General features: G+C 57.5%; 1 protein-coding gene across 1 annotated transcript in view; it reads right to left on the bottom strand.

The window, feature by feature from the left end:
- VAC14 (VAC14 component of PIKFYVE complex) overlaps positions 1–27,074 on the bottom strand; it is a 94,698-nt gene that overhangs the window by 22,923 nt on the left and 44,701 nt on the right. The window contains exons 13-14 of the mRNA XM_060083786.1: positions 24,839–24,995; positions 15,081–15,213 (exon numbers count right to left, since the gene is read on the bottom strand). Coding sequence (XP_059939769.1) covers positions 15,081–15,213; positions 24,839–24,995 — 290 coding nt within the window. The remainder of the gene's footprint in view (positions 1–15,080; positions 15,214–24,838; positions 24,996–27,074) is intronic.

The raw sequence follows: 27,074 nt of genomic DNA, 5'->3' as shown, positions 1-27,074 counted from the left end.
TTAGGGCCAGGGGCTACTGGCAGAGGTGGGCAGGGGGCCCGTTCAGGAGAGGGCTCAAAGGAGGCAGGCCTCGTCTGTCAGGAAGGGGACCAGCTCACGTGGGAGGAAGGAAAAAGCTGACTGCTCTCTGGGAGCAGCTGAGGCCAGCTGGCTGAATTCACAGGCACCTGGAATTAACTGGCTGAGGAGCCAAGCGCGTCAGGGCAGGGATGTCTGGAGCCTCCAGAAGGTTTTAAACGTATTCCAGATTATCTGCTCACACTGCCGGTCCCAGCATCACGGAACCTTCTAAACGGATGCAGCAGCCAGAGCCCTTGTCAGGCAAGCTTCCTGAGCCTCTCCCTAACCAGCCTTTGGTGTGGGAGGAGGCTAATGGCACAGCTGTACACAGCGAGCGAGTGTCCCCGCCACCGTGAGCCCTGGGCCCCACTTCCTTGCCATTCGCTGGAGCTCAGGGCAGGGGGCTCTGGGACCAGCTGCCTCAGGTGTGGCCTCACGAGGCCCTCAAGTCCCCCTGGCTCAGTGCCATCCCAAGGACTCCAGGGCGGCCACGTGTCGGGGGTGTCTCTCAGGACTTGTGCACACCCACAGCAGGTGGAGAGAGTTTTCTGAACCTGCCCAGGCCCTTCGGTGGCTCGCTGGGAATACCTCAGGGCTGCTTGGGCCTGGTCCCAGCCACACTCCCAGCTCCCTGGGGCTGCCCGGGCCCTGGCGCCTGGGCTTCTGAGCAGACTTTTCCTACATCAGAAGCACCTTCTCCTCCCACCCTCACCCCCAGCAGTTCCTTATCTTTCATGGCTCCGGTAGACAGCATGTCTTTCCAGAAGCTTCCCCAGACCCCTCCATCAGGGCGAGGCACTCCCCGACCCCATCTGTTCCCACAGAGCGTCACTGCTACCCGAGTTTGGGACCATCCCTGGGAGGGCAGGGATGAGCTCTGCCCACTGCGGTGCCCCAGCGGGTGGGCACTGGGACAGGTCTGCTCAATGGCCAACAGCATTCCCTGGCCCTCCTGAGGCCAGCAGGCAGCAGCCCCTTCCCGGGGGTGGGGGGAGCTGGGGCTTTTTATCCATCCTCACAGGGGAGGGGCCGAGCGCTTGCTCCCGGCAGTTCCAATTCAGAGACGAGGACTCTTGCCTGGCCTGACAGCTGTGGCCTGATTTCCAGGGCTACACCCAGGCTCCTTAATTTTACCCACTTGGTATTTTTCATTCCTGAAGCACAGGGGATGGAGAGGGATTGGGGATGGGGGAGGTGTGGACAAACGGGAGGGATGAGTGCCGTGGGGCTGGAGGAGTCAGGCATCCCAGGAGGGGCTGTGCAGAGAGGGAAAGGGATGCGGGTGAGGACGGCCAAACGGATTCTTTTTTTTTTTTTTTTTAATAAAAAGGAAAAAAACCCCCAACAACCTAACTCCCAAATCCTACCCCCTACGCCCCGATTTTCCTCAGTAAGCATTTTCAACAAGGTCACAAAGGCACTGGCTCTGTAGATTTTTGGCTCCAAACCACATCTCAGGCAGCCTTTAACAGCCAATTCTTGGCGTAGCTTCAGCTGAGCCTGAGGAGAGGGAGAACCAGGGCACCTTTATGCTCTGAGAAAACGTCGGATCCAGGTCACACCTGCTTGGTTCTGCTGAAGCGACGGGCACCCCCCGGCCCCCAGGACCGAACCTGAGGACACCCCCGCCCCTGCAGTTCCTCCAGAGCAGGAATCACAACACTGGGGCACACATTTCTTGGTCATTGTCGTCTGTCTGCCTGTGCCACCGGACCGCCACCTTGGTGAAGGCAGTAACCGGCTCTCGGTTGTGTGTGTGCCCAGGGCTGGCGCGGGGCCTGGCACGTCGCGGGCGCTCCAGAAACAGCCGCGGAGTGAACCAGGGGGAGTGAACCTTTGACCCCTGTCCCCCGTCTGGGTTAGCCTGAGCTCTTCCCTGCTGCCCCCCACCCCAGAGCTCCTGCTACACCTGAGTGTCCCGCCTGTGGACTGTGGTGGCTGGTCCCGCGTCGGCCTAGCCCAGGCAGGGCACGGGGCAGCACGAGGTAAATATTTATTGGTAAAATCAGAGCCTCGGTTCCCTCCTGTGTGAAAGACCTCAGCTGACCCCTAAGGTCCCTTCTGGCCACTCTGAACTGAGCCTAAACTCCAGACCGAGACTCTCCTGGTCTCTCTTCAATCATGGTCTGGGGCTACCACTCTGGGAGCACACGCGTGGGCACGAGTGGCCGTGCTGGGAGGGGCTGCGTCTGAGTCTAACCCCCAGCTCCACACACAATGACACAGCAGACAACTTCTAGTCTCTGGCAAGGTGCAGTGTTGCAAATGGAAGGAAGCCCTAGAGAAGGGATCAGCTGGAGGCCTAATTCCTCAGAGGCCGCCCTGCTCCCCACCTGCCTGCGCGGTGGTCTCTGGGAAGGTCACTGGGGCACACACACAGCCCCACCCTCCCCCTGCCCTCCTTCCTGGAGAATCTGGCCGCTGGGAGAGTGGAGAGGGAGTGTCTCTCCTTCCACTGCCACCACGGTGGGCCCTCAGTGGGGCCTACTTCGCACCCCCTTTCGGGCAGCACTGAACCTGACCACAGGGTGGGCGCTGGTTGCGTCTGCCTCCCTGGTGTCCACAGCCTGGGATTCTGGTTCCAGATCCAGTTTCCCACAAACAACGTCCCCTCCTCCTGCGTGGGAGGGTGGGCACACAATCCCGTCCTGAACAGTCAGGGCACAGTGACGGGTCCAGTGAGACTCAAGCCCCGCCCCGCGGCTGAAGGCTGGACGCTAAGGGAGAGGAGTGAGCTGAGAGCTGCGGTGGCTGTCCTGTCACGGGACAGACGGCCTGCTGGGCACGGGGCTGACAGAGGAGGGAGGAGAGCCTGCTGTGGAGGCGAGCGGGTGAGACGGAGGCCTGAGGACACCAGGAGGGTGCTAGCTGCGGAGTTGCCAATCCTGGTCCCTGGCTACACAGCACCTTCATTTTTTTCAACAGAAGCCTGAGAACTGGTTTTCTGTCACAGGCGCTCAAGAGTCCTGACTGGGCAGCTCTGAACAGGGTGGGGTCTCGGCGGCGGGGGTGGGGGACGACGGGCAGAGGAAGGGGGGACGCCTGGGGGCAAGTCTTAGTTTGCTCCATGGCTTTCTCTCTTACTCTTCCCTAGAAAACAAGAGAAAGTGACAGTCAACCCCAGAACATCTGCTTTCCAGGAGCTGAGCCTGAGGGAGCGAGCGGCAAGGGGCTGGGAAGGGGGTGAACGGGGGCCAGGCCAGCTCTGGGACCGCCAACCCACCCGCCCGCGGGCTTCCTGACTCTGACATGCACAGCGAGAGGGTGGATGCTCCTCTTCACAGTGACTGTCACAGTCGCTACCGGGACGCCTCCGGCACAGTTACTAGGTGCAAGACACTCCTCTGAGTACTTTTCTGTAACATCATTTAACCTCCCGAGAATCAGCAGATCACGATGGTGACCGTCCCCATTTTTCATACGAGAAAACTGTGCTCAGGAAGGCTGCCACGTGGGAGCCCCTTTCCTCTGAAGAGCTGCTGCTCCCCACTCCACTTGGGGTTCTGTCAGGGCTGCTGCTTGTGGCACCTTGCCACCGCCTCCCCTACCACAGGGGACACATGACCCCGTGGGAACCAACCAGAGCTCCCCCGGAGCACAAACAGCAGGGGCATGATGGCCATGTGATGTGGCGACCCTGTCTCCACCCCTGGAAGAGACCAAAGCAGTGAGGCTGACCTCAAACAGAGGCCAAGAAGACAGACGGCACCACAGGAAGATGCTGGGTTCCTGGGCCTTGCAGCCCTCCGCCTTGGTCTGGCTACACAGGCCAGTCAAGCCCCCTTGCTCGTACTGGTGCCTTTGACCTGGGTTCCCACCTCCTGCTGACCACCATAGTTAGATAAGCGGTTCCCAACTCCAGGCTGCAGACCTCCACTGGCCTGGCTGCACCAGAAGCCCCTGGGATTTAGCTGGGTGGGGGGATGGAGAGGGAGTGGGAACCTTGGCATAAGCAGGCCGGACTAGGTGGCCTCCAAGACCCCGTCCAGAGTAAAGATATAATACCTTTTTAGGCGGATTGTACTCAGTGTCCAGCTCACTGGGAGTGCTTACCAGAAACAGGCAGCTTTATGGTTAGTTTCATGAGCTCCTAATCCCCTGAAAAAGCAGCACAAACCATAAAACATGCTGAGAAGAAAAACTGGTCACCTGGACTACATTAAAAATAAAGAACTTCTGTTCAACAAGAGACACTTTTAAAAGGGTGATAAGGCATGCCACGGGGTAGGAGGAGATAATTATAGTACACACATTGGAGAAAGACTTGCATCCAGAATATATAAAGAACTTCCACAAATCAATAAGAAAGGCACCAAAAACCCAATGCGGAAATGACTGGAACAGGCTCATTGCAAAAGAGGATACCCAAAAGGCAAAAAGTGATGAGAAGTTCTTTAACTTTGTTAGTCTTCAGCGAAATGCAAATTAAAACTACAGGTGATACCACCACACACCTACAGGAAAGGCTAAAATCAAAGACGGATGATATCAAGTGTTGGTGAGGATGTGAGCAACGGGAACTCTCACACCATGGATGGGAGTGGAAATGGGTGCAGCTCAGACAATATCTATCAAAGCTAAACACATGTACAGTCCCTGATCCAGCAATCCCTAGGTATTATCTGAGAGAAACGTACATGTATATTCACCAGAAGACATGTGAAGGGATGCTCATGGCAGCATTATTCGCAATAGTGCCGAACTGAAAATAACCCAAATGCCCATCACTAGCAGAATGTGTAAATGAGCCACGGCATCTTCACACAGTGGGAGACTTGACAGAAATGTGAACTACTGCTACATGGGACACACGTGAACCTCACAAACACGAGGTGGGTCAAAAGAAAGTTTACAGTTTGTAAAAGAGCACAAACTACGTGATTCCACTTATATAAAGTTCAAAAAACCAGGTTAACAAAAAAAAACCCCAAAAACCCAAAACCCAAAATCAAAACAAAAACCCAGGTAAATGGATGTACAGCGTTAGAATTCAGGCCAGTGGCTACTTTGGGGAGGAGCCTAGGGGTAGTAACTGGGAAGAGACATGAAAGGGACCTTTGGGCGCTAGAAATGCTCTACTTCTTGATCTGAGGGCTCGTTACATGGATGTAGACAATTAGCGAAAGCTAACCAAACTGTAGTACACTTACGGTTTGTGTACTTGTATATAGTATGTTGTTAATATAAAATTTAGATTCAAAAAAGGCGTTGTGGAAATTGAGGCATGGAGGGAGGAAAGGCTGCCATGGTGGCCTGATCAGGAGAAGGAAAAGATAGATCTGGGGCACTGAAGCAAAAATGTTAAGCTTACGTGGTTAAGAAAGAGAGAGGGTTTTGCCAAAGAGATGACAAAACGGCGCAGAAAACAAGTCAGAACTTCTGGGGACACAGGAGGCCACGAGTTTACCGATGACAAGGCTGAGGGTGAAGTGGAGACACGAGCGCCATTATTAGGCTAAAGCAGCAGCTCTGCTGGGGGAGCTCTGCTGGGGGAGCAAAACAAGGAGGCTCAGATGGCCCTATGTTTGGGAAACTGGTCACGTGAGAGCTGGCACTGGGGCGCGTGACCGTGACCGCAGCCCAGGCAGGGGGTGCGGCCGGTGGAAACGAAGAAAGAGATGCAAAACTTCACGCTTAGGAAAGCAGCTTCTGAAAGGAAAGAGGGAGAGGCAAGGCTCGAAACAGACAGCACGGGATGCTCGACAGAGGACTAGAGAAAAATGAGAGATGACTCAGGATTGTACTTGAAATCCAACTCAGCTCAGCTCCAGAGAGAGAGAGAGGCCAATCTGGGTGATGTGAGCAACTGTGATAAACCAGAAGGAAAAACAAATGATCTGGGTATGGGGGGGAGACTTGTCCTCTTGAGCAAGAGTCAAAACAGAGATTTAGACCAAGAAAGACAGTCACTGTCCAAGTGCCAGGCAGTTCCAATGAGATTATGTAATCTAAATATAGACCAGAAATGGGCCAGGATAATGGCCGGGCAGGAGTCTGGAGGGCCCGGGGCCTAGAAGGAAGACAGGGAAGGATCCGCAGATTTACTCGGTGTTTCACTTCTGAGAGGTGACAGGCCTGGGAGAGGATGAGAGCCCTGGGAGAGGACGATGAGGAGGAGGGCACATCAGGACGGGTCCTGGTGGGGATTTTCTGTGGGTCAATGACTCTGGGCAAAAGGGAGGCGCCACAAGAGAACATAGCTTCTTTACAATGAGGCTGAGGAAAAGCAAGTCCAGACTGGAAACTGGGCAGTTTTCCCAAATGGCCTCCAGCACCCAGTCTGGAAGACAACCAAGAACCTCAGCTTTGGGATCTCCAGATGGTACACAGCACCCCCATGGAGACGTCCTAAGACGTGGGGTGAGGGAGCTGGGGGCAAATGCGCTGGTGCTACAGAGACACTGAAAGATTTTAGGATGACTGCAACAGACCCAAAGCCCATGCTCTCCTGGGAGCTGAGGCTGCATACTTGTAAAGAGAGTTCCATTATCCACTTTAGATCCCAAGAGCCTCTTCGGTGGGCTCTCACAGCCCGGGTTACAAAGCACCCTTCCCCATGGGCTGTACACTACTTCACGTGGGCTTGTGCTCACCGTCTGAGGCTGAATTCAGCACCAAGGTCCCCCCAGCCCAGGGCCCCTGCAAGGTGTCACCATCACACGTGCTCGGAGACGGGAACTCTCCTTCTGTGTGGGAGGGGCAGCTGGTCTGACGGCCTTTCACAAACCGCACGTGATGGAAACCCTTCTGTGTTATTTTTCTGACGATAGGGGTGGCGGTGGGAAGTGGGTGCGCGTGTGTCTGTGATCTTTGTGGCCACCCGCTAAAAGGATACCCTCGTGGGGAGAGAGGGGGGAGGGCCACACAGGGGCCTCCCAGGGCACCCATGGTGAAAAGGTTGGGTTAAAAGGGTGAAATAAAGAGCTTCCTGAGAACCACGTTCTACGATGGACAAACAGGACACATTTCTGCAACTGCTGTTCCAGGAGTTCAAAAGCACTTTTAAGCTAAGGACGCCCATTTATCTCTCCTGGCTCGGATGCAGCCCAACTCCAAGGAGGCAGGAGGATGGAAGTGACCTCTAGGGGCCAATTCCAAACCTGCCGATATTTTAAGTTGCTACATTAGACTCCAGCAGCTACTTGCTAATTAACCGAGCTGTCTGACTTAACAAGGTCAAAGCTTTGCTAGTTTCCTGGCATCCTTAGGTAAAGTATAAACAGGTCCAGAGACAACTGCAGATTCCATAACCTCTAGAGCTTCAGGAAGAAATTCACTGTCAAGCTCTCAGCCCCTGGCAACAGGGCTGGGGAGCTGAGGCTTCTCAGGTGTATAGACTACAAAGAAAGTGCTCTTAACTGGAGGCTGGAAAGGGCCCCGCAGGTGCCACCACCCATGTGATGAATCTTTGGAGGCCTTTTAAGGCCTCCCATGCAGCAGGTGCGGGATGGCTCCTGAGCCCTCCCCCCACCACGGGTGCTCCTGGACGTGGGGGCAAACGGCTGACTCTGTGGGTCACCTGGCCTCCCTGTGCCCAGTTCACCTGTGACCCCTAACCTCCCACGAGCCCTGCTCGAAGCGAGTGGATCCCTGGCCTCCTTCCAGCCCCTGCTTCCATCAGCAGCCCTCCGCCCACAAGGGATCCAGGAGGACCCTTGAAACATGGGGCCACTTCCCTCTAAAGCTCCCCAGACTTCCAGAGCATGCTGCATGGGGCTCCCTCTGGCCAGCACTTCCTCTCCTCCCCCCGTCCCCCCTTGGCTGCACCTAGTTAATCCCAGCCTGGCCTAGCAAGGCTTATCGCATGTGGTTTCCATATTCCAGAAGAAAATACATCGGTTCTTGCAGGGAGCGCCAGTGTGTATGACAGTGGGCTCTACAGGGACAGCAGGGGGGCTGCCTGCAGGAGTCAGAGCAAAGCCACTGGCTGCCCCCAGCCCTCCCTGGCAGCCCTGGGTCACAGATGGTTCTATGAGGTGCTGGGATGCTGGCACTTTGCCATGCATTAGGGGACAATGGACATGGGCCGGGCTGGGCTCTCTGGGCTGCCTGCACTTTGCACCTCCCAGGGACACCTTTTCACGTTTGAGGGCAGGGCTTTCTCGCAGGCAATCTTCTCTGGCATGTCAGATGGGGCTGCCCTGCCTTTCACAGGTCCTCAGCGTTGTCCCAATTCGGAGATCAGAGCCAAGAGCTGGTTGTGCAAAGCAGCTTCTGCCACTCACTCCCTTGGCTGTCCTCTGTCTCAACAAAAGCACCTTGGCCCCTGGAGAAGAATGACTGGGGAAGGCTCCGGAAGATTCACACAAGGAACTGGGCAGACGGACTTAAAGCTGACAGGAAGAGAAGCGTCTTCTGAGACGGAAGTAAGACATTCCTCGAAGCAACCCTCCAGCCCTGTTCAATGTTGTCTCCTTCCCCTCAGCTGGGGACCCCAACCAACACAGCTACAACTGATGAAAGACCCAAATCCGCCTGCATTCCGGGGAGGGGGATCAGGGCCTGTTTCCACAGACAGACTTAGGTGAGTGCGTGTTTGTCACAGCAATTTGTTTTTATTCTGAGCAAATGAACGCAATCCATTAAAGGGGCGAGAGGAAGACAGCCGAGCGGGGCCTCTCAGCAGCTCTCTCCGCAGGCTGGGGGCCAGAAGCGAAGCTGCTTTTCTAAAATGCCATTTGAACAGGGATCTGGGTCTTGCCGCTTCACTCAATTCATCTTTCATTAGCATCAGCACAATGGGCTTTTGGGGACCCAACCGATGCCCCCTGGCAGGTAAGGTGGCACGCAGAAAGAGACAGGGGAAAGGGGTGCCCCCGATGCAAATGAACTCCAGAGGCCCGGTGGATACAGAGACCGAGGGGGGCGGAGCTGGGGTCGGCAAGGATCTGTGGTGTGCGCTGCCCTAGCCACAGGGGCCGTTTGACCCCCCGCCAAGGAACGGACAAGGACAGCCAAGTGGAATTTCCCAATTAGGGCATGAAAGAGAGCTTCTTCTCTTGAGCCACTGTGCCCCCCTCCCGCCCTGCAATTCAAAACAAGTCCAGGGGCTTCCTAGCCCCGCCACCCACCTTAGCGGCCAATCCATTCCTCACTTGCCCGCCCCCCAACACAGGGCTCTCACGCAAAGCCGGGGCACTGGGGGAGGGGAGGGCAGGCTCAGCAGGGGTACATATTCAGCCTTGGCTGAACTGGAGAGGCTGCCAGGCCTGTCTGTGTCAGAGGCAAGAGGAGGACCAGAAGGAACCAGAAACCTTATCGTGGGGCTCTCGGGGTCGGGGTCTCGTGGAAGAAGCCTCGTGACGGCTCCCCCGTCTCTCACTTGGACCCCCACCTGCACCTCATCTTGGGGGCTTCCTTTCTCCGGGGAGGGTGCTCGGCCACCATGGACAGGGCTGGATGGGGATGGAGCCCTCGAGTTCACAGCACAGTCACTCGTTGAAAAGAAAGCATTCTCTGGCAAGTCCTCTTTTCAAGGCAGCAGGGAGGAAGGGGAGGGGGAAAGGCACAGCTGATTAAGCCGAAGGACGGCTGGTCAGAGGGCCGCGTTGGCTGGCAGCGTGAGCGTCCTCAGCCCCGCTGCCTTCCCAGCACAGAAGCAGGCCTTGTAAAGATCACAGCTGTTGGATTACACTGGAGTTCATATCACAGTCTATCAAAGAGGCTGCATTTTCTCCCTCCTCTCCTTTTCTACTGAGTATAGTGGAAGAGTTCGTGGGAAAACAAGCTCTGTGCTTGTTCTGTGTGCACTGGCGGCGGGGGTCGGAGGGTGGGGAGAGGCCAGAGGAGGGAAATGTACACGAACACCCACTTGGGGCCGAGTTGTTTTAGCGGTGCCAGGGCCAGGCCGCTGGTGGGCGCCCTGGCTGTCGGCGCAGCGTGCCTGGCGCTCAGGAGTCAGCTCTCGGCACAGAAGGTTCAATTCTTTCACCCTCTCCCGGGTCTGGTTTCCCCTCCCCACAGACCACTGTGGGAGGCCAAGGCCGCATCATGAGGCGGAACAGCAAGCTCCCCTGGACCAAGCCATGCGGAGCGCTGTAACACGCAGGGGCTTATGTAACCCTCTCCGCAAAACGACAGGGCAGGCACAGTTATCTTCGTCGTACAGTCAAAGCAAAACGAGCTTGGAAACAGGTCACGGAGTTAAAAACTAGAGGAACCGGGATTCGAACCCAAGGCTGTTCGACTTGAGAAGCTCCCCGCTTAATCCAGCTCCTGAGTGCCTGTGGCATCTGCCCGACTCCTGTGGAGCCTTGGGGAGGGGGCGTGGGTGTGGGCAGGGCTGGGGTGGCATCTACCCGTGTCCCCCTCTTCCCTCGCTCAATCCCTGCAGCCGGGAGAAGGGCCTGGGCCCGGAGTGGGTCACCGCAAGTCTGGCTGAGACGAGGTTTTGGAGTCACTGGCTTCCCCAAACTCAACGTGCCTCTGAACTGTGACATCCACCAGATAGCGAGGCCGCATGGACTCGGCCGGATGTCCAACCCACCCAGGGGCCTGGCTGGAGTTTGGGGCCCTAGTTCCACGCCCCATGGAGGGGCAGCCTGGGAAAGCCGAGTTGGGGGAAACACCCCGGAGCCTGAGGAGAGTCATGCATCTTCCTCAAGGCCAAGACCTCCCACCAGATGTTTGTCCTCAAGAATTCTGGATGCCTTTGTCCTTCTATAGACAGTAGCCGTTCCTGGACCCTGAGCTAAGCACACTACTACAGAAACAATGGCTCTTCACGTGTTTGCCAGAAGAATCTCTTTCCTTTCTCTGCTGAGTCTTGGGGGTTGAGAGGAGCAACTTATAGTTGGCTTAACACCAGAGAAGGGGGTTAAGAATCATTTACTGTGTTTCTTTTTTTTTTTCTTTTCTAAATTTTTTCGGCCACGCCGCACGGCATGAGGGAGCTGAGTTCCCCAACCAGGGATTAAACCCATGACCCCTGCAGTGGAAGCATGGAGTCTTAACCACTGGACTGCCAGGGAAGTCCCTGCTTCTCGCTCTCTCTTTTTTTTTTTTTTTAAGTTTTTCATTTACTGTGTTTCTTATCAGGCCTGTGGATTCTTCTTCTCAGGCAGCATGTATCACTATTATGCTCCTCTTTAAAGCCACCAGCAGAAAATAAGGAAATGGAACGAAAGGCAGGTGGGCAGGCTGACACTCCGAGGGCTGGGCCCCAGTGAACCTCTGCTGAAGGGCTTCAGCCCATCTGGCCACGGGAAGGAGGAAGGCACACGTCTTCAAGGCCTCCTCCACATCGGATGCTGGGCTGTGGTCACCCTGAGAACCCAGACTGGGGGGCGTGGCACACTGACTTAGCAGGTAGCCGCCCCACAGAGCTGGTGTGGCCCAGAGGAAGCTGTAGCTCGAAATGACAGGGGCTGGTGCTGCTTCAGGGGGAACGGCAGGCTGGACAAATGAAGCAAAGGGCTAGGAGGGACAACAAACGTGAGGGGCCCAGTCACAGGTTCCTTCTGTCCAGCCCACTGGGTTCTTTGCCCAGGGCTAGGAGACCTCTGTGGCCGTGCGGGGTGGGAGTGAGGCGTGCCCTGGAGGCCAGGCGCCATGCCCACTGAGGCCCCAGTGTGGTGCACGGGGAGTGTGAGCCCTGGAGCAGCGAGTGACTGCCATGCTGGCTACTGAGCCCCAGAAGGATGAGGAGGGAGGACCCTCTGAGGAGCTGGGCGCCAGGTGGTCCTGGTCTGCAGGCCGTGCAGGGCTCCTCAAGGCACCTGGCTCGACACTCTCTCACAGAAGGGAGAGAGAGCCAGCTGTGAAATGAGCAGAGTGCGGCGGTCTGCGGCCCCGCTCCAACCGAGCCAGGCAGGCACGCGGCTTCCTCTCATCTCCCTCCGGCAAAATGAGGGTTCTCATCAGCCTAGGATGCCTGGGAGACACTGCAAAGCAAGCGAAGCCTCACTGTCCTAGAGGCTGTGAATGGGAACGTGGCACCAGCTCCACGGAGCCTCGGCCCTAGCGGGTGGGGAGAGCACCCCCGCACACACTCACACACACCCATGTGCGCCCACGCTGCCCGCACTTCTGCCTGGTGCTGTCTGGGGATAGTGCCGACTCCCCGAGCTCCCTCTCCCCAGGCCCCTGACAGGGCACGTGAGGCTGACAGAGGATGGAAAAACCCATTACTGCCCAGTTCTCCAGAGAGGAAAGTAGCTACAAATTCCTTTTTCAAAGGCTTTTCTCTCCACTGGTTTCCTGAAAGTCTTCCAGGCGAGGAGGGCTCATCAAAAGAGCGGACGCCTCTACAATTTCGAAAGCCGCACGAAGCTAACTGTCACTCGTGTGGGAAGAGTCCGTCATTTTCCCGGTAGGGGGTCTCTGCAAGCCCCAACCGTCCAACTTGATGTGAAAAAAAAAACCATGGAAACCTTCCTCATTTGGCAAGGGACGATAAGAATCCATTTCTGTCACTCTGTAACCGTGGTTGTCACCCGGGATGATTCTGCCCCCCAGGGGACCTCTGGCGCTGTCTGGAGACATTGTTGATTGTCCCAATTGGGTGGGTGACAGTGCTACTGGCATCCAGCGGGTGGAGGCTGGAGATGCTGCTCGACACCCTACAGTGCACAGGACAGCCGCTGCCACAGAGAATTATCCGGCCCCAAATGCCAACAATGCCGACGCTGAGAAACCCTGCTCTGTGAGAGCTCAGGAAAGCAGAGGGTGGTGACACCATCCCACCGCCACTGGGACGCCTTTGGGTGGTCTAGACCATCAGAAGCCCCTTCCTCCCGATGGGCAGGGACTTGTGGTCCTGCCGTTTGTCCTTCTGACCAGGCAGGCCTGTCCTCTACCCTTCGACCTGTTCCCCAGGATGGCCTCGATGCCACCCTCTGCCTGGAGCTGGGGCCCTGTGGCTCCTCCACCCACCGGCGCCACACAGGCAAGCCCTGGGCCTGCCCCCATTTCCTTGCCTCCCATCCCTTCAGCTCGCCCCGCGCTCAGCAGACTCCCCCGCGCCTCCCAGCCGGCCCTCTTCCGGCCTCCCCTCCCCTCGCTGCCTCCTGCCCTCCCCCTCTTGCCTCTGCTTCTTTCTCCCTCTTGGGCCCTTCTTCTCAGCCTCCTCTCCCGGCTTCTCCAGACCCAACCATTACACACTGGGACTGTGAAGGGCCCGGCTCTGGGCGGCCTTCCTTCGCTCTGACCACCGACCATTCTTACTCCCTAGGGATGAAATCCACAAGGTAGAATTATCTAGAATGGAACCTCGCACAGTGTTCAGTAAACATCTGTTGAATGACTGGATGGGAGAGTGAATGAATGAATGACTGCCATCAACCTCCACATTTGTATCGTGGGCCTAGATCCCTCCTTTAAGAGGGAGACACAGCAATGTCTTCAGTGTCGCTCCTTTGACGTTCCCAAAGCTATTTGAAACCCCTCCCTCCCTGCTCCTCTTCCGGGGCTCCCACCTCAGGGACAGCTACCACTGTCTACCCTGCTGCTCACACCCCAGTCTTGGCCGTGCCCCCCAACTCCCTCTCTCCTCCCTCCCTCCCTCCCTCGTGCAATTCATCACCAATCAACACACTTCTTACTAATTCTTGCACCGCACTGCACTGCTTCTTCCCATCCCCCTACCAAGCTGCCACCTTGGACAACAGCCTCCCACCCGGTCTCCTACACATCCACCCATTCTCTCCCAACAGCACAGTAGTCTATAAAAACAGCAATCTGGGGCTTCCCTGGTGGCGCAGTGGTTGAGAATCCGCCTGCCAATGCAGGGGACACGGGTTCGAGCCCTGGTCCAGGAAGATCCCACATGCCGTGGAGCAACTAAGCCTGTGCACCACAACTACTGAGGCTGCGCTCTAGAGCCTGCAAGCCACAACTACTGAAGCCCGCGCGCCTAGAGGCCTTGCTCTGCAGCAAGAGAGGCCACTGCAATGAGAAGCCCGCGCACCGCAACGAAGACCCAACGCAGCCAAAGATAGAAATTAATAAATAAATAAATTTATATATATATATATAAAAAAGCAGCAATCTGGTCACACCATTCCCCTGCTCAAGCCCATTCAGCGGCTTCCCGCTGACCTCTGGGTAGGGGCCCCAGTCCTTAGTCCAGCTCACAGGGCTGAGCCCCTCCCCCTTCGCCTTCTGGTTTACAGCAAAATGAACTCTCCAACCTCCTTCCTGCCTTGAAGCCTCTGTGCAGGGTGGACCCTCCACCTGGAATTCTCCTTCAACTCCCCAATCCCCAGATGGCCCTGATCAGGAGCCCCCCAACTCCTGGGACATTAGTCTAGTCTGCTCCCTGAGCACCCTGGATGGCCCATCGCCCCAGAGATTCTGATTTCACTGGTCAGGGTGGAGCCCAGCCATCACCTTCTTTTTCAAGCCCCCTTGGTGACCTAACATGCAGTCAGGGCCAAGAACCACTGCTGTAGAGTATCTAGGGTCACTCAGACTATTCTGGGAAACTCCTCTGCCTGGCTTTGTGGGGAGCCTGAAGAAATCTGTGTCCCCTCTAGATTTCTGTTGGCCTGAAGGTCACTCTCCTGGTCACCCTGCTCCTTGGAGCCAAGCAAGAGGCAAAGGGCCAGACCTGGCCATACTGCTGGTGGCGATGGTTCTGGAGGCCTCCAGGGACTGGGGCTGGTGCCCTGGGACTGCCCGGGGCTGGGCTCACACAGCTGCCACCAGCCGTGGCCAAACGGTGTGCCGACAGCTGGGCACCCAGCGCAGCCACGCTCATGTTCTGTCTGGCTCACCTCCTTTTCTCCCTGAAGACTCCCACAAGAGTGTTCAATGAGAGGATATTTAGCCTCAAGGAAAGCTGTCTCAACAAGTGAAAAACGAATTCATTTGTTCGAAAAATGGTGACATCGACCTAACCCACGTCAGTAGCACCAGCAACCAGGTGTGAAGGGGGAACCTTTTTTGTTTCTTTTAAGAGCTCAAAAGTCAGGAAAAGGGAGAGAGAGGAGTGGAAGAGAAAATGGTTGCCTTGACCCCTTGCATGGTATGAGAATGAAAAGCCGAGGCTGTGGGAGCGCAGAAGGTATGCGGAGGCTAACCTGATGATGAAGCCGCCTCTGACCTCCAGAAGCTTCCGTTCACTGCTGAACCTCTTGAGAAGGTTGATCATGAACTTGTAAAAGTAGGAGTTCATGGTCGGAGTCGAAGGAGAACACTCCAAGCCTTTGGTACCTATAGAGAAAGGGATAGAGCCGGGATTTATTCTACGTGTCCACAGAATATAAACAATTATCAACGCCAAATAGGTGGGGGAAGAGTCTCTGTGTAACAGGATGAGGGAACACCTTCACTCAAGAGCCACGTTGGCAGCAAAAAAGCCAGGACCAAACGAGTGTGCGCGAGCTGATACAACTCCGGTTACTGCAAAAAGCACCCACTTCCCTCTCCACCCCTCCAGCTGACCCCCCATCACTTAGTGAACACCTCCTACGTGTGAGACCTGCTGCTAGGTGCCAGAAACTTTGGGGAAAAAAATTTTTTTTTTACTCATTATCCTAGTAAACAAAATACACTTGGGCTTTGTTTGACTGGTTAAGAGCAAATGGCAAGTCAAAGAGAAGAAAGAGAGAAGGCAGACACACAACCTCAATGGTCCATGAAGCCGACAGATCCTGCGAGGCAGAAGCCATACTCCCTTCCCGCCGCTGCTTAAGAGTAAGTCAATTATGCACACAGCCACCAGGGTGAAGACAGCACACACCGCCAGAATGTGACCGAGCGTTTCCATCTGCACCCAGTGTTTTGAAATCAGAGATTCTTCCTCATCTTCAGGCAAAGACGTTCTTTTAGAGCAGTACTTTGAAGACCCTGAGCCGGCTTTACAACCAGAAGCACACTCGGGGTCTCCCTCTTATGGGTACCAACTGAAAATACACTGAAAGCCAGATACAGCCCTCACCCCGCTGTCCCTGCAACCCCGTCCCAGCCCCAGCCCTGCACATGGTCCCCTCTGTAAGGCCTCCAGCGCGGAGGGGACGAGGGCGGGGCTGACACAATGCCTGGATGATCCCAATGTAGTGTCTGTTCATACACCCCTTGGGATCTCCCCCCGTCCTTCCTTTCTAAGCCATGATGACCTCAACAGCACTGCTGGAAAGAGGTGTCAGTGATGCTAGGACTCCTCTTTCCATCTGCCTGAGGCATGAACAGGACATCGGATTTTTAAAAAAAAAAATAACAGCTTAACTTAGATATAATTCATATACCATAAAGTTCACCCTTTTAAAGCATACGATTTAGTGGAAGAGGCAGCGTGGGGGGGGGTCTCTGGGAATCAAGCTTGGCTGTGCAAGGAGTATCAGCTCCCAGAAGCATCAGCCTAAAGCACAAAACAGGAACGTGTGGAACCGTCGTCCAGAGCACAAGTGAGCCTTACAGAGGAGCCCCTACAGGCTGACTTCATCAGAGGCCAGGAAGCAGCAGTAAAACCTTCTCCCAGGAATCGTCGTTTTGCTGAACTCGGTCTTCCTTACGTCCTCGCGTGGTCCTTACGGGGAAGTGATTGGGAACTGGAAAAGCTGTTTCCTGCTTTGTTTTTCCTGGCTGTGAATTGCTCTACGAGGATTCCTTACCAGGAGCCACACCTTCAAAAATACTGTCCTCTCGCCTGAACCTCTTTTACAGCTCCCATGAACCGTGCACGGGGCGAGAAGCCAGTTCAAGGACAGGCCTCACTGCATTTCTTGTTTGCAGTGTGTTGCTCTGGGTCTCTGTCCAGAAGAGCCTGGCCCAGGCAGTCCTGAGTGACTCTGGAACGGCGAACAGTCTCTGCCCCCCGCCCAGAGGGGCTGTTTGCAGAACCAAGTGTCACGTTCTCACAGATCGAGTTACCCCAGGCCCAGCTGGGGCTGATCTCCAGAGAGGTGGCTGCAGATACAGCTGCTGAGGCAGCCTGGCTGCCTCTCAGCCCCTTGTCCCCATCCCCACACTTGAGGATATGTATTCTGCCGCCCCTATGGTGGCCTGGCCAGAGGGCAGAGGCTCCCCCCACGCCCCCCAGTGGAGGTGTGTGTGGACTGGAGCCCAGCTGCCTGCAGCCTTCTTTTGGATGCTCATTCATGATGACTTCTTAGGTCCCTGTCCCCATCTAGCTTCTGTATGTACACCTCCGTCCAGGCTTAGGTTCCAAAGGACAAAGGGACCAAAACGGGGACCGACCAAAAAGAAATCCTCCCCACCTGGGGCCACAGTCTCCAGTCTCCAGGGACTGGGTGTCTTGGGCGGGCACTGGGGAGAGGTGCTGGGTGATTCTGTCCCGACAGAGGCAGTGGGAAGCATCAAACATGGTGTTTAGAGCTTGGCTTGGGAGTCCATCAGACCTGGGTTCAGATCAGATCTCCACTCAACCGCTTACTAGCTGTGCAACTCCAGAATTGCAAGTCTCTTACCCTCTCCAAGCCTCCGTTTTCTCATCTGTAAAGTGGGGGCAATAAGAGCTCTCACTGAACGAGACAAACATGTAATGTACCTGGCCTGGGGCTTCCTACATAGTCTGATCTCGGTAAACCGGGGCTGCTATCCCTGGCAAACGTGCCATAACCCAGAGCACTGCATGAGGCAAATGGTTCCCGTTCTCCGGTCTCGGACTGGACGACTGAGGGCTGGGGATAGTCTGGAATGTCAGATCTGGGACGAGTTCACAGTCCTCTGCTGGGGGGCAGGGAGGCCTCGAGGAGAGGGGATCGCCTGGGACCCCTCCCCCACCCCCCACATTCAGGGAGGGAGATCTGGCCACCCCTCAGCGGACAGACTGGCAGAAGAGAAGGCCTGGGGCTGCTCCGCACATGTCGCCGCTCTCCTTAGCCACAGCCCCCTTTGGGCCCCACAGTCCACTCTCCACGTCCAGGCCCGCATGGGGGCCCCTTGAGCTGAGGCCCTTAGGAGGTGGGGGGGGGCAGAGGCACATGTGGGAGAGGCCGTGGCGAGCACCTCCCACTCTCACAGTGTGGTGGTTACTGAGAGAGCTTCCGCTGCTCGGCGTAAGGACTATGGTGAGCAGCAGGTCGGGTGCAACCGACGTGGGTGCCGGGCGCCTTCCTGAGGCTGAGACTAGGAGGGTGGGAGCTTCGGGGGAGCTGCCCGAGGCCGGTGGCCCTTCAGGCTCCCACCCGCCAGAACGGGCTCTGGCCAGGGCCACTGCCCTTGAGAGAAGCCTCTGCAGGAGAGGGTGGGGAGCCTTGGGAAGCTTGCGGGGGAAGGGCAACACTGGCCACGTGGGCCGGGCAAGGATGGGGCACATCTCAGGGCTCACCACGGACAGGGTGAGGGCCTATTCGGTCCCTCCCAGCCTCAGTGTCCCACTGGCCCCACCGGCCACTTTTCTCACTCACCCGCCCTTCTGGCCCAGCTGGCTTGAGGTGGAACCTGTGAGATGTTTCCAGGCAAGGCTGCAGGCACGGGAGGAGGAGATGGGGTGGAGAGAGAACAAACCCGCTCCAGGAGGGTTACTACAGGGGATGACAGGCCTCTCTCAACTGAACTAATTTCTGCCCAACCGCAGCCTGCTCCTCCCAGTGGGGAGCTCACAGCGCCTCCACCGGCCGCCTCTGCCTCTCCCCCGTCTGCGTGCTTGACAAGCTCGGCTGGGAGTCGGCCTTTCTCAGCAGCCCATAAAAGCCTACTCGGCTCAGCTCTCCCTCAGGAGGGGCCCGGGGCTAGATGCTGCCGGCCCATTAGGACAGGGCAGAGCCCGAGAGGGGCCTGGCGCCCGGAGTCAGGGCCCGCCCTCCAACGTGAGGATCTGCTGGGACGACAGGGCTGGGAGCCTTTGACTCAGGGACACTGCTGATAGCAGGGTCTTCCAGGCCTGCCGCGGCGCAGACGTTCGGGGAGCTGCTCTGGCCGGGGGCCCAGGAGGTGGGGAGGCGAGGAGAGGGCTGGGAGCAACCTGGACACGGGTCTCAGGAGGGAGGCGCCCTTTGAGGGGCCGAGAAGAGCGGGATTTCCATTCCCTACTCCTGCCGAGGACCAGTCCCAGTGCCGCCTGCCTGACATTTCTGGTTTAGAGGAGTGGGCTCTGGCAGGACGTTCACGTGACCACTGGCTGGCCGAGGGGCCAACAGATACTGCTGGGAGCACCCTGTATACAAAACCAGGCCGGGGGGTGGGCGGCCAGGGAGCCAGCCCTGCAGATGTTACTAAGTGAAACCTGATGTGGCGACATGAGAATCTGCAGAACGTCTTACAAACAGCCTTCCCTGGGATGTTTTGGATTGAGCTTTGCGGCTATGACGTGAAGGAGCCTCACATGTCAGGATAAAAATAGCTCTGGCCTCAATACACAACGCGAGTTACAGTTCAACAAAACCAGATGCGAAAACACCAGGCGCCCAGCCCGGGCCCAGCAGGGTCCCCGCTCCACTCCCAGCCCTCCCAGCTACCTCCCCCGAGGGTTGGGGCCTTGTGCCTGGCCAGCCCCTCCAGAGGGCATCTGGCTCCGCTGCCCTGAGAGGAGGGGGAAGGGCCGGGGACCCGGCGCAGATGCAGGTCCTGTGGCTGACTGGCAGGGCACTCTTGAGGGTGTGACACCTTCTCTGGGCCGGTTGCTATCTGTGAACTCGCGGGGGTTAGGAGCGTAACGCCGTGCCTGGCACAGGAAGTGCTCCGAGGAGCGGGCTGCGTGACTGGGAGGCTGGTATGGAACCGAGGGGGACGAGCAGGGAAGGCAGAGCCTACACACAGAACAGGGGCCGGGAGACAGGGAGGCCTCGGCCACTCGGGAAGCAGAGTCTCAGGGGGTGTGGAGTCCACCGAGTCAGAGGGCACAAACCCTATGGCTGTGTGGACAACAGGGTGGTTGAGATGTTGCAGCAACGGCACCCTCGGGCCCCAATCCCAAAGGCAGAAACTTTCTTTTCTGTGGAAAAGCCAGGGAGTCCTCTGCCCTGGGCAGTCACCCAAATCTAGGAGGCTTTCCAGTTGCCTGGTTCGGAGCAAGAGATAAGCTGATGGGCCAGGGCAGGGCCTGGGAGGAGCTTCCAGCTGATGTGGCGGTGGAGAGGGGCCGCGCTGCTCCTGCTGGGAGAGCAGGGGCTGGGGCCAAGGGGGCGCTGGAGAGACCAGGAAGGGGCCTGGGTTGGAGGGGGCCAGGTTCTCCATCTGGGGACAAGTGAAGGCCTGGGCAGATGTGCTAGGGGAGCCTGAGACCCGACAATGGGGACTGGGTGATCGGTCCTGGTACCCGCTCCTTCTGTCAATTTAAGAAACTCTGAAAGAGGGGTGCTGACCCTTACTGGGCGCCTGACGCTGGCGGGTCAGAGGTGAGTACAGCAGGCCCGGGCGGTATGAGCTGGTGCTTCTCAAACTGAGGAGCACACAAGTCACCCAGCAATCCTGATAAAATGCGATTCTGACTCCGGGGTGGGCCTCGGTGTCTGCATTTCTGATGAGCTCTAGGCGATGCTGAGGCTGCCATAACCTGCACTTTCAGGGGTCTAAGGGGTCACGGCCAGGAGGAAAACAGATGCGAACCCCACAGTGTGACTGGTGGAAGGAACAAAGCGGGAGAGAGGAGTCTGGCCTGGGATATCCTGGAAAGCTGCCTGGAAGAGAAGCCATCTGAGCTGGCCTGGAGCACGCGTAAGCTCTTGTAACACAGAAGCGTTGGAAGCAAAGGCAGCGCTTCACACATACAGGGCATTTATCTCACCCCCTTCCAGGCAAGCGCTCACAGAGCCCCCCAGGGGCCCATCACCCGAGTTACACAGGAGGGAGAGGTGGCACCGAGGCAGGACACCTGCCCAAGGTCACAAGACAGGCAGGGCAGAGCTGGGTTGTGGACCTAGATCCTTCCGACCCCAGCACCCGTGTGCTTTTACGCTGCCCGAAAAGGGTGTGTGGCAAGAGGGCGGTTAAGGCTCAGAGGGCAGCTGGCACGGCCTCCTGGGGGCTGGGAAATGGGCTGGTGTGGCCGGAGGAAGTAGAGGGCAGGCCGGGGGGAGGCAGCAGAAGGGCAGGAACGGAGGGGCTGAGGTGGCTTAAGGCTGGAATGGGGTCCCTGAAGTCACTGTGAAGAGGAGGGATACCCCCCAAAACTGCCAGGCTGAGGCCACAGCCCAGCACGCAGAGGAGGAAGCTGGACCACCGATTCCACCACCACTGCTGGACAGGGTGGGGTTCACGTGCGTTGCCGTCTTCTGAGTGTGAAGGTGAAAAGAGCAGGCTCTCAGGCCAGGCTCCCGGGCCGGCACCACCGCTGCCGTGATCCCCCAGCCCGGGTGGGAATGACAGCATTGCCCTCCTCAGAGACGGCGTAAGGGTCGAGGGCTGATCCACGGGGACGGTCAGTGAGCTGACGTGAGAAGTGCTCAGAACGGTGCCCAGTCCTAAACAAGAGCTCAGCATATGACCGTCACCGCTATCACTGGCGAAACTACCAGGGGTGGCTTCCTGGGTTTCTTCTAGAATTTATTTCTGCACTTGGTCACGCCAGGCCGGGCTATAAGCAACGAAACGGAATCAGAACGTTCATTTTTGCCCATGTGTTTAGAGCTGGGACCAGAGAGCCCTGCAGGGCACATGGACACGAGCTGCTTTATCCCAAGAATGGGCCCCGTGGCCGGAAGGGAAGGTCAGGAAGACTGGGTTTTGGGGGTAAACGTCAGTCCTGGGGTGACTTTTGGTCCCAGATCGCCACGCCGCTGTGGTGCGGGGCCCAGGGGCCTGCCTCTCGTGCAGCAGGATGTCCAGGCCCGTCTCCAGTGACGGACTCAGCCCAGAGCCGGCCTGCTCCTGCTGAGCCTGCCCACTGCAGGCCTGCTCCAGGGGGCTCACCGTCCCGTCTCCCCAGAGCCTGGCAGGGCCCCAGCCATGTGGAGCCACACAGAGAAGGCACAAAAGTTGCCAAGTCACAGGGGACCCAACCGGTTGTTTTCGTGTCATATCACCAAAACACAAGTTAGGGAGACAGGGAGCCCTCCACAGGCTTCCCTCGGGGCCGCCCACCCAGGCAGCTCCCCTCTTGACTGCCCCAGAGGTGGCCCTCTCCTCAGCCCCGGGGCTCTGCCAAGGTCAGGAGTGAAGGGGGGCAGGCCGGGGCGGGGGTGGGGGGGAGGGAGACCACCACCTCTGCCCCTGCTGCTCTGAGCTGGAGCCAGACATGTTCATGCTAGGCCAGGCGAGAGCAAAATCCCTTGTGGACAACTCTGCCTGTGGCCCTGGGGACCACTCCTGTGGCGTTTTTAGGCCAGCACAGCAACTATCCAGGCGTGTAATGGGCTGGCTTCCCCACCGCTCCTGCTGCGTTCAATCTGCACCCTCCGAGTTTACAGACCCGACAGGAAGGCAGGGCCACTTCGCTCCCTACACACACCACTGGTTTTGTCTTTGCTCGGCTCCCAGCCTCCCTGGCTTTCCAAAGGGCCTTTACAGGGACGGGAGGGCAGGGTGGCGGTAAGGTGGCAAACGACCTTAAAGGGACACACCTCTGCACTCTGCAAGTTCTCAGAGCTGTGCCCTGGAGAGCAGAGGAAGGCAGTGTCCAAACAGGAAGAGGGGCTGGCCTCACAGCCTCTGTGCACAGCCAGACGGAAGCAGACAGAACAACCCCCTCGCACGCCTGAGAAGCGATGGGAGAAAGAGCAGCTGCAGGGGACGGAGTGTGCACTTCCTGTGTGCTTTCTGACTCACACAGGCACCCCTACCATCCTAACAGATCTGGGGCCTTTAGGGCCTGGCGTGTGCCCTCCCCAAGGTGGCTGAGGCGGGAGAGGGGACAGGGTACAGCTCTGGCTTCCCATGCTCTTCTATTACCGCCTTGAGCTTGACCTTTTAAAACCGTGGACCCGTCGGACAGATCTGGGGTCAGCTGTGGACAGCACGCACGTGTGGTTCCCACACTCCCTGCAGGGCACACGTAGGTCTCGGGCTAAGAGCTTGGGGCCCGTGGTGCTGTGTATCCTGGAAGTAGGGAAGCAGTGCTAGCTTCAGGCACTTCCTTGGTGCTCTTTCCAGGATGGAATTTCTTCCCATCTTGCATACTCGGCTGTTTTCTATGAATTCGGGGTGAGGCCCTGGCTGATGTGAGCCGGTCTGACAGCCTTGTGAGCTGGGGCACGTCTTCACCACCTTGGCCTCCCTAGCGGCCCACCTGTCTTGACAGGGCCAGGAGCTGGGGTTCAACCTCTTTGCCCTCCAAGTCCCTTTCAGCCCCTGCTCCCAAGCAGTGGAGGGCTTGCTGCCGGAACTCCCTGGACCAGGCCCTCTCCAACACAGACCTGAGCTGTTCATGACTGTTTTCTGGCCCATCCCTCCACTAGCCAGGAAGCGTTTCACAGTCATCGGCTTCTCTGTGCCCGGGAGGAAGAGAAAAGATACCTTACAGATGGAGGGACTGATCACAGACAGTCCCGGGAGAACAAGGTGTCCCCTGCCCGAGGCTATGCTGCCTCAGCTTCTCCCCTCTGAGGATGCGTGGTAACTGCTTCCTGGGCAGGGAGATCTGGGGGCCTGGCCGCACCGGCGGGAACCCCACCCTCAGCTGCTGCTCTTTCCCCCTCATCAAGGCTCCCACCCTTGCGGCGAGGCTTGGCCTCACACTCAACCTCTGGCCCTCCTGCCGCCCATCCAGAGACTTCAGGCTGACACCCAAGTGCTGACCTGGGGACACGGGATGGAGAATGGACTCCTGAGCTGTGGGACAAAGGGTAGGAATCTCCTCCCGAGGGGTCTCCTGGTCAGAACGAGGGAGCCTCCCGGCCATGGCCTCTGACTGCCCAGAGGAAACGGCTCACAGGCAGGGAAACCACCATGTCCTGTGAAACGAGAGGAGGAAGCTGGGCTGCTGCTAGAGCCCCTTACTCCTTCCTTGCTTTGGTCAGAAACAGCTGGAAACTTGGGACCAGCTGCAGGCCCAGGAGTGTACACAGTGGCGATAGCCTGAAGCCTGGGGTCCTGTGTGACACCCACGGCAGGGGCTTCAATTCAAGTGTCATCAGGCAGATGTCTTCAATGCATGGGCGTTCTGTGATTGAATGGCAGCCCTGGGGTCACCTCCAATCCCACCGAGCAGGTGTCCTCAGGGCCGAGTACCGGGACGCCTTCTGGGACCAGTGTGGTGGGGCTGCAGGAGGGAAGCTGCCACTGAAAGGCCCCAGATCTATTTGACTCTTGGCTTCTGCATCAAAGGAGGTCTAGGACCTCGTATCTGGATGTCAAGGGCTGCTCAGGGGATAAAGAGACACCCCAGGCAAATGCCCAAGATTCGCCGGGTACTTTCCTTCCAAGTCGCACCCCTGGGCCTTTCCCAGGATCGTGTCACCGGAGGGAAGAGGCGTCTGCCTGAGAGGGAGGACCTGGGAGTCACACAGGCCCAGGGAGAAGAGCCACCAGCTGTCTGGAAGGACCCTGAGGGGTGAGCTCCAGGAGTGCCGTGACCACGTTCACGTTGAAGGACTGCCCGGGAACATCCTGTCTGAATTAGCTGCTCTCCGGCCTGGGCTGCCTGCCATGTTATTTTTAGCTTCTCGATGAGGAAGGAAATGGTTGCCTAGTCTTCCACCTGTGAGACCCAAGACTCCGAAGCCCCTTGATTCCTGACTGGGAGACGCCACCCCACGGAAAGAGACAGTCAGCTGACCCGGATGGTTGTATATTTAGCCAAAGGCCCAAGAGCCCGAGACTTGCAGGGAGATGAGGAAAAAGGGCTGTGAAGGTCTCTTACAGGGGTGGAGGGCTGCTGTAGTGTGAGGCAGGAGGGTGCGGAAAGAGGGACAGCCCAAAGGCCAAGCCGGTCCAGGACAAGACTGAGCACTGCCATTCCCAGGGTCCCCGAGGCTGCAACCCTCTGGGGAGGACTCACCAGGAGTCTTCAGTAGGCCAGCTCTGCCAGGGGTGGGCACCTGGAGCTCTGAGTGGCTGACCCGGAGGTCAGGGCCATCGAGGGGGCCTGGGTCATCCACCTGGCCTGCGGGGGAGGAAGCAATTTCTGCCAATACCTCCAGATCCTTCAGAATAACCTGTGGGAGAAAAGCAGAGGATGAGGGACAAGGACCTCCGTGCTGAGCTGTGGTTGGAGACGGAGAGCTGCCTCCAGGGGCTGGAGAGGGGTCTGCAGAGGGCGACGGGGCTGGTGAGAGCTGCCAAGACTGTGGCTCTAACAGTACTCAGAGGGTTCTGCAAAGGACATGGGCCGAGGAGACACAGACAGGCAGTGGACGGGGGCAAGTGCAGGAGGAAAGCCGGAGTCAAGGCCCGCGGGTCAGCTCTCCCATGACCACTCCTCTCTGGTCCCCAGGGTGCAGTCTGTGCGGTGTGTGCCCCAGGGCTCCGGGACTGGCCAAGCCTCGGTGTCGACCTGTGCAAGGGTCCAACAGTGCCCTCCAGGCCACACTCCTGGAGGTGCCGGCCATGGCCCAGCCCATCACCAGGCCACAGGGCAGATCCTTCTGCAGACGTGACCCCAAGGCCACCCGCCACATTTGGGGTGTAATTCTGGTCTCCAGGACGGAGAAGTTTCCAACTTCTAGACACAAGGTTCAGTTCTCGGCTACCTCTGCGACATTCATACAAAGATGTGAGAGGCCCCCAGGGGAGATCCCACAATCCAAAAAGCCCTTGTGCCTTTAGAGGCTGTCTCCCCTTGCACAGCACCCATCTCCTCCGGCTCCTCACCTGGCATCAACGGCAAGCAGGGTGGTGCCTCACCAGGGTGGGGGTAGGGCACCGTTTGTGCGTGCGTGCGTGCGTGCGTGTGTGTGCAACTTGGTAGCTCACCTGTCCCAGCTCCTCCAGCAGAGCCTGTACCACACTGCAGGTAGGGCTGCCCACCCTTTTCTGCTCCCCACTCATCTCTGTGCTCTGAAGAGGGACTGTGCCTGTCCTAGCACAGGTGTACCCGCAAGACTATCTCTAGCACCCAGTGGATGCCCAACAGGCACCATCCAATAGATGGATGACTGTGCCTGAGCCCAGGCCAAGAACTACCACGGCAACCAAGGGCTTCAGTCCTGAATCAGTGGAAGTGATGCAGAGCGCCGGCGGATGGGGCCCCGGTGGGTGGGCTGTGTGTGGCTTGACAGGCCAGCCATGGAACGTGGTGACTATAGTCAAAATAAGGCTACTCCCGGGCTGTTTGTAAGATGATGAAAATGTTCTGGAGTTAGACAGTGGTGATGGTTGCAGAACCTTGTATATATACCAAAACCTGCTGAATTGGATATTTCATTTATTTTTGGCTGTGTTGTGTCTTTGTTGCTGCGCCTGGGCTTTCTCTAGCTGTGGTAAGCCAGGGCTACTCTTCGTTGCAGCACGCGGCCTTCTCATCGTGCGGCTTCTCTTGCTGCAGAGCACAGGCTCTAGGCACACGGGCTTTAGTAGTTGTGGCGCGTGGGCTTCAGTAGTTGTGGCACGCAGGCTCAGTAGTTGTGGCTCGCGGGCTCTAGAGAGCAGGCTCAGTAGTTGTGGCGCACGGGCTTAGTTGCTCCGTGGCATGTGGGATCTTCCCAGACCAGGGCTCGAAGCCATGTCCCCTGCATTGGCAGGCGGATTCTTAACCACTGCACCACGAGGGAAGCCCGAATTGCATATTTTAAATGGGCAAATTTTATCTAAAAAAATAAAAGATAATGCTACTATCCTCTCTCCATAGCTTGAAGGCGATTCTTGTCTCAATGCGAGTAACATGCCAGTACCTCTTCCTACCCTGCCCCACTTGTCACTTCTCCTCCCGGTGTCCTCTCTGTCAGCTCTGGCCCATCCATCTCTCCCAGCAGCACGGCGTGGTTGGCACGCAGTTTCCCCGAGAACCTGTTGCTTTGCTTCCTACCCTGCCGCACCCCGGTCCCATCCACGCTGGACATGGAACTCATGCACACAAATGCCACCTCCCGTCTGTCCAACCTCGTCCTTTCCTTCCTCTCTCTGCTGACTCTCAGCACTGCCTGAGCCCTGCACTGTGCTGGGTGCCGGGGCTGCAGATGAGTCAGACCTGCCCTTGCCATGGCCTGGCGGGCAGACCCACACTAGCCTGCCCTTCTGTGCATTGGTGTATGTGATTTCAGAACATTCTGACTGCTGGGCCTGCAGGGAATGGATCC

Source organism: Mesoplodon densirostris, chromosome 19 (genome assembly GCF_025265405.1).
Source record: "Mesoplodon densirostris isolate mMesDen1 chromosome 19, mMesDen1 primary haplotype, whole genome shotgun sequence".
NCBI classification, from domain to species: Eukaryota; Metazoa; Chordata; class Mammalia; order Artiodactyla; family Ziphiidae; genus Mesoplodon; species Mesoplodon densirostris.
The sequence above is the reverse complement of the archived record's forward strand: the minus strand, read 5'-3'. Positions and strand labels throughout refer to the sequence as shown.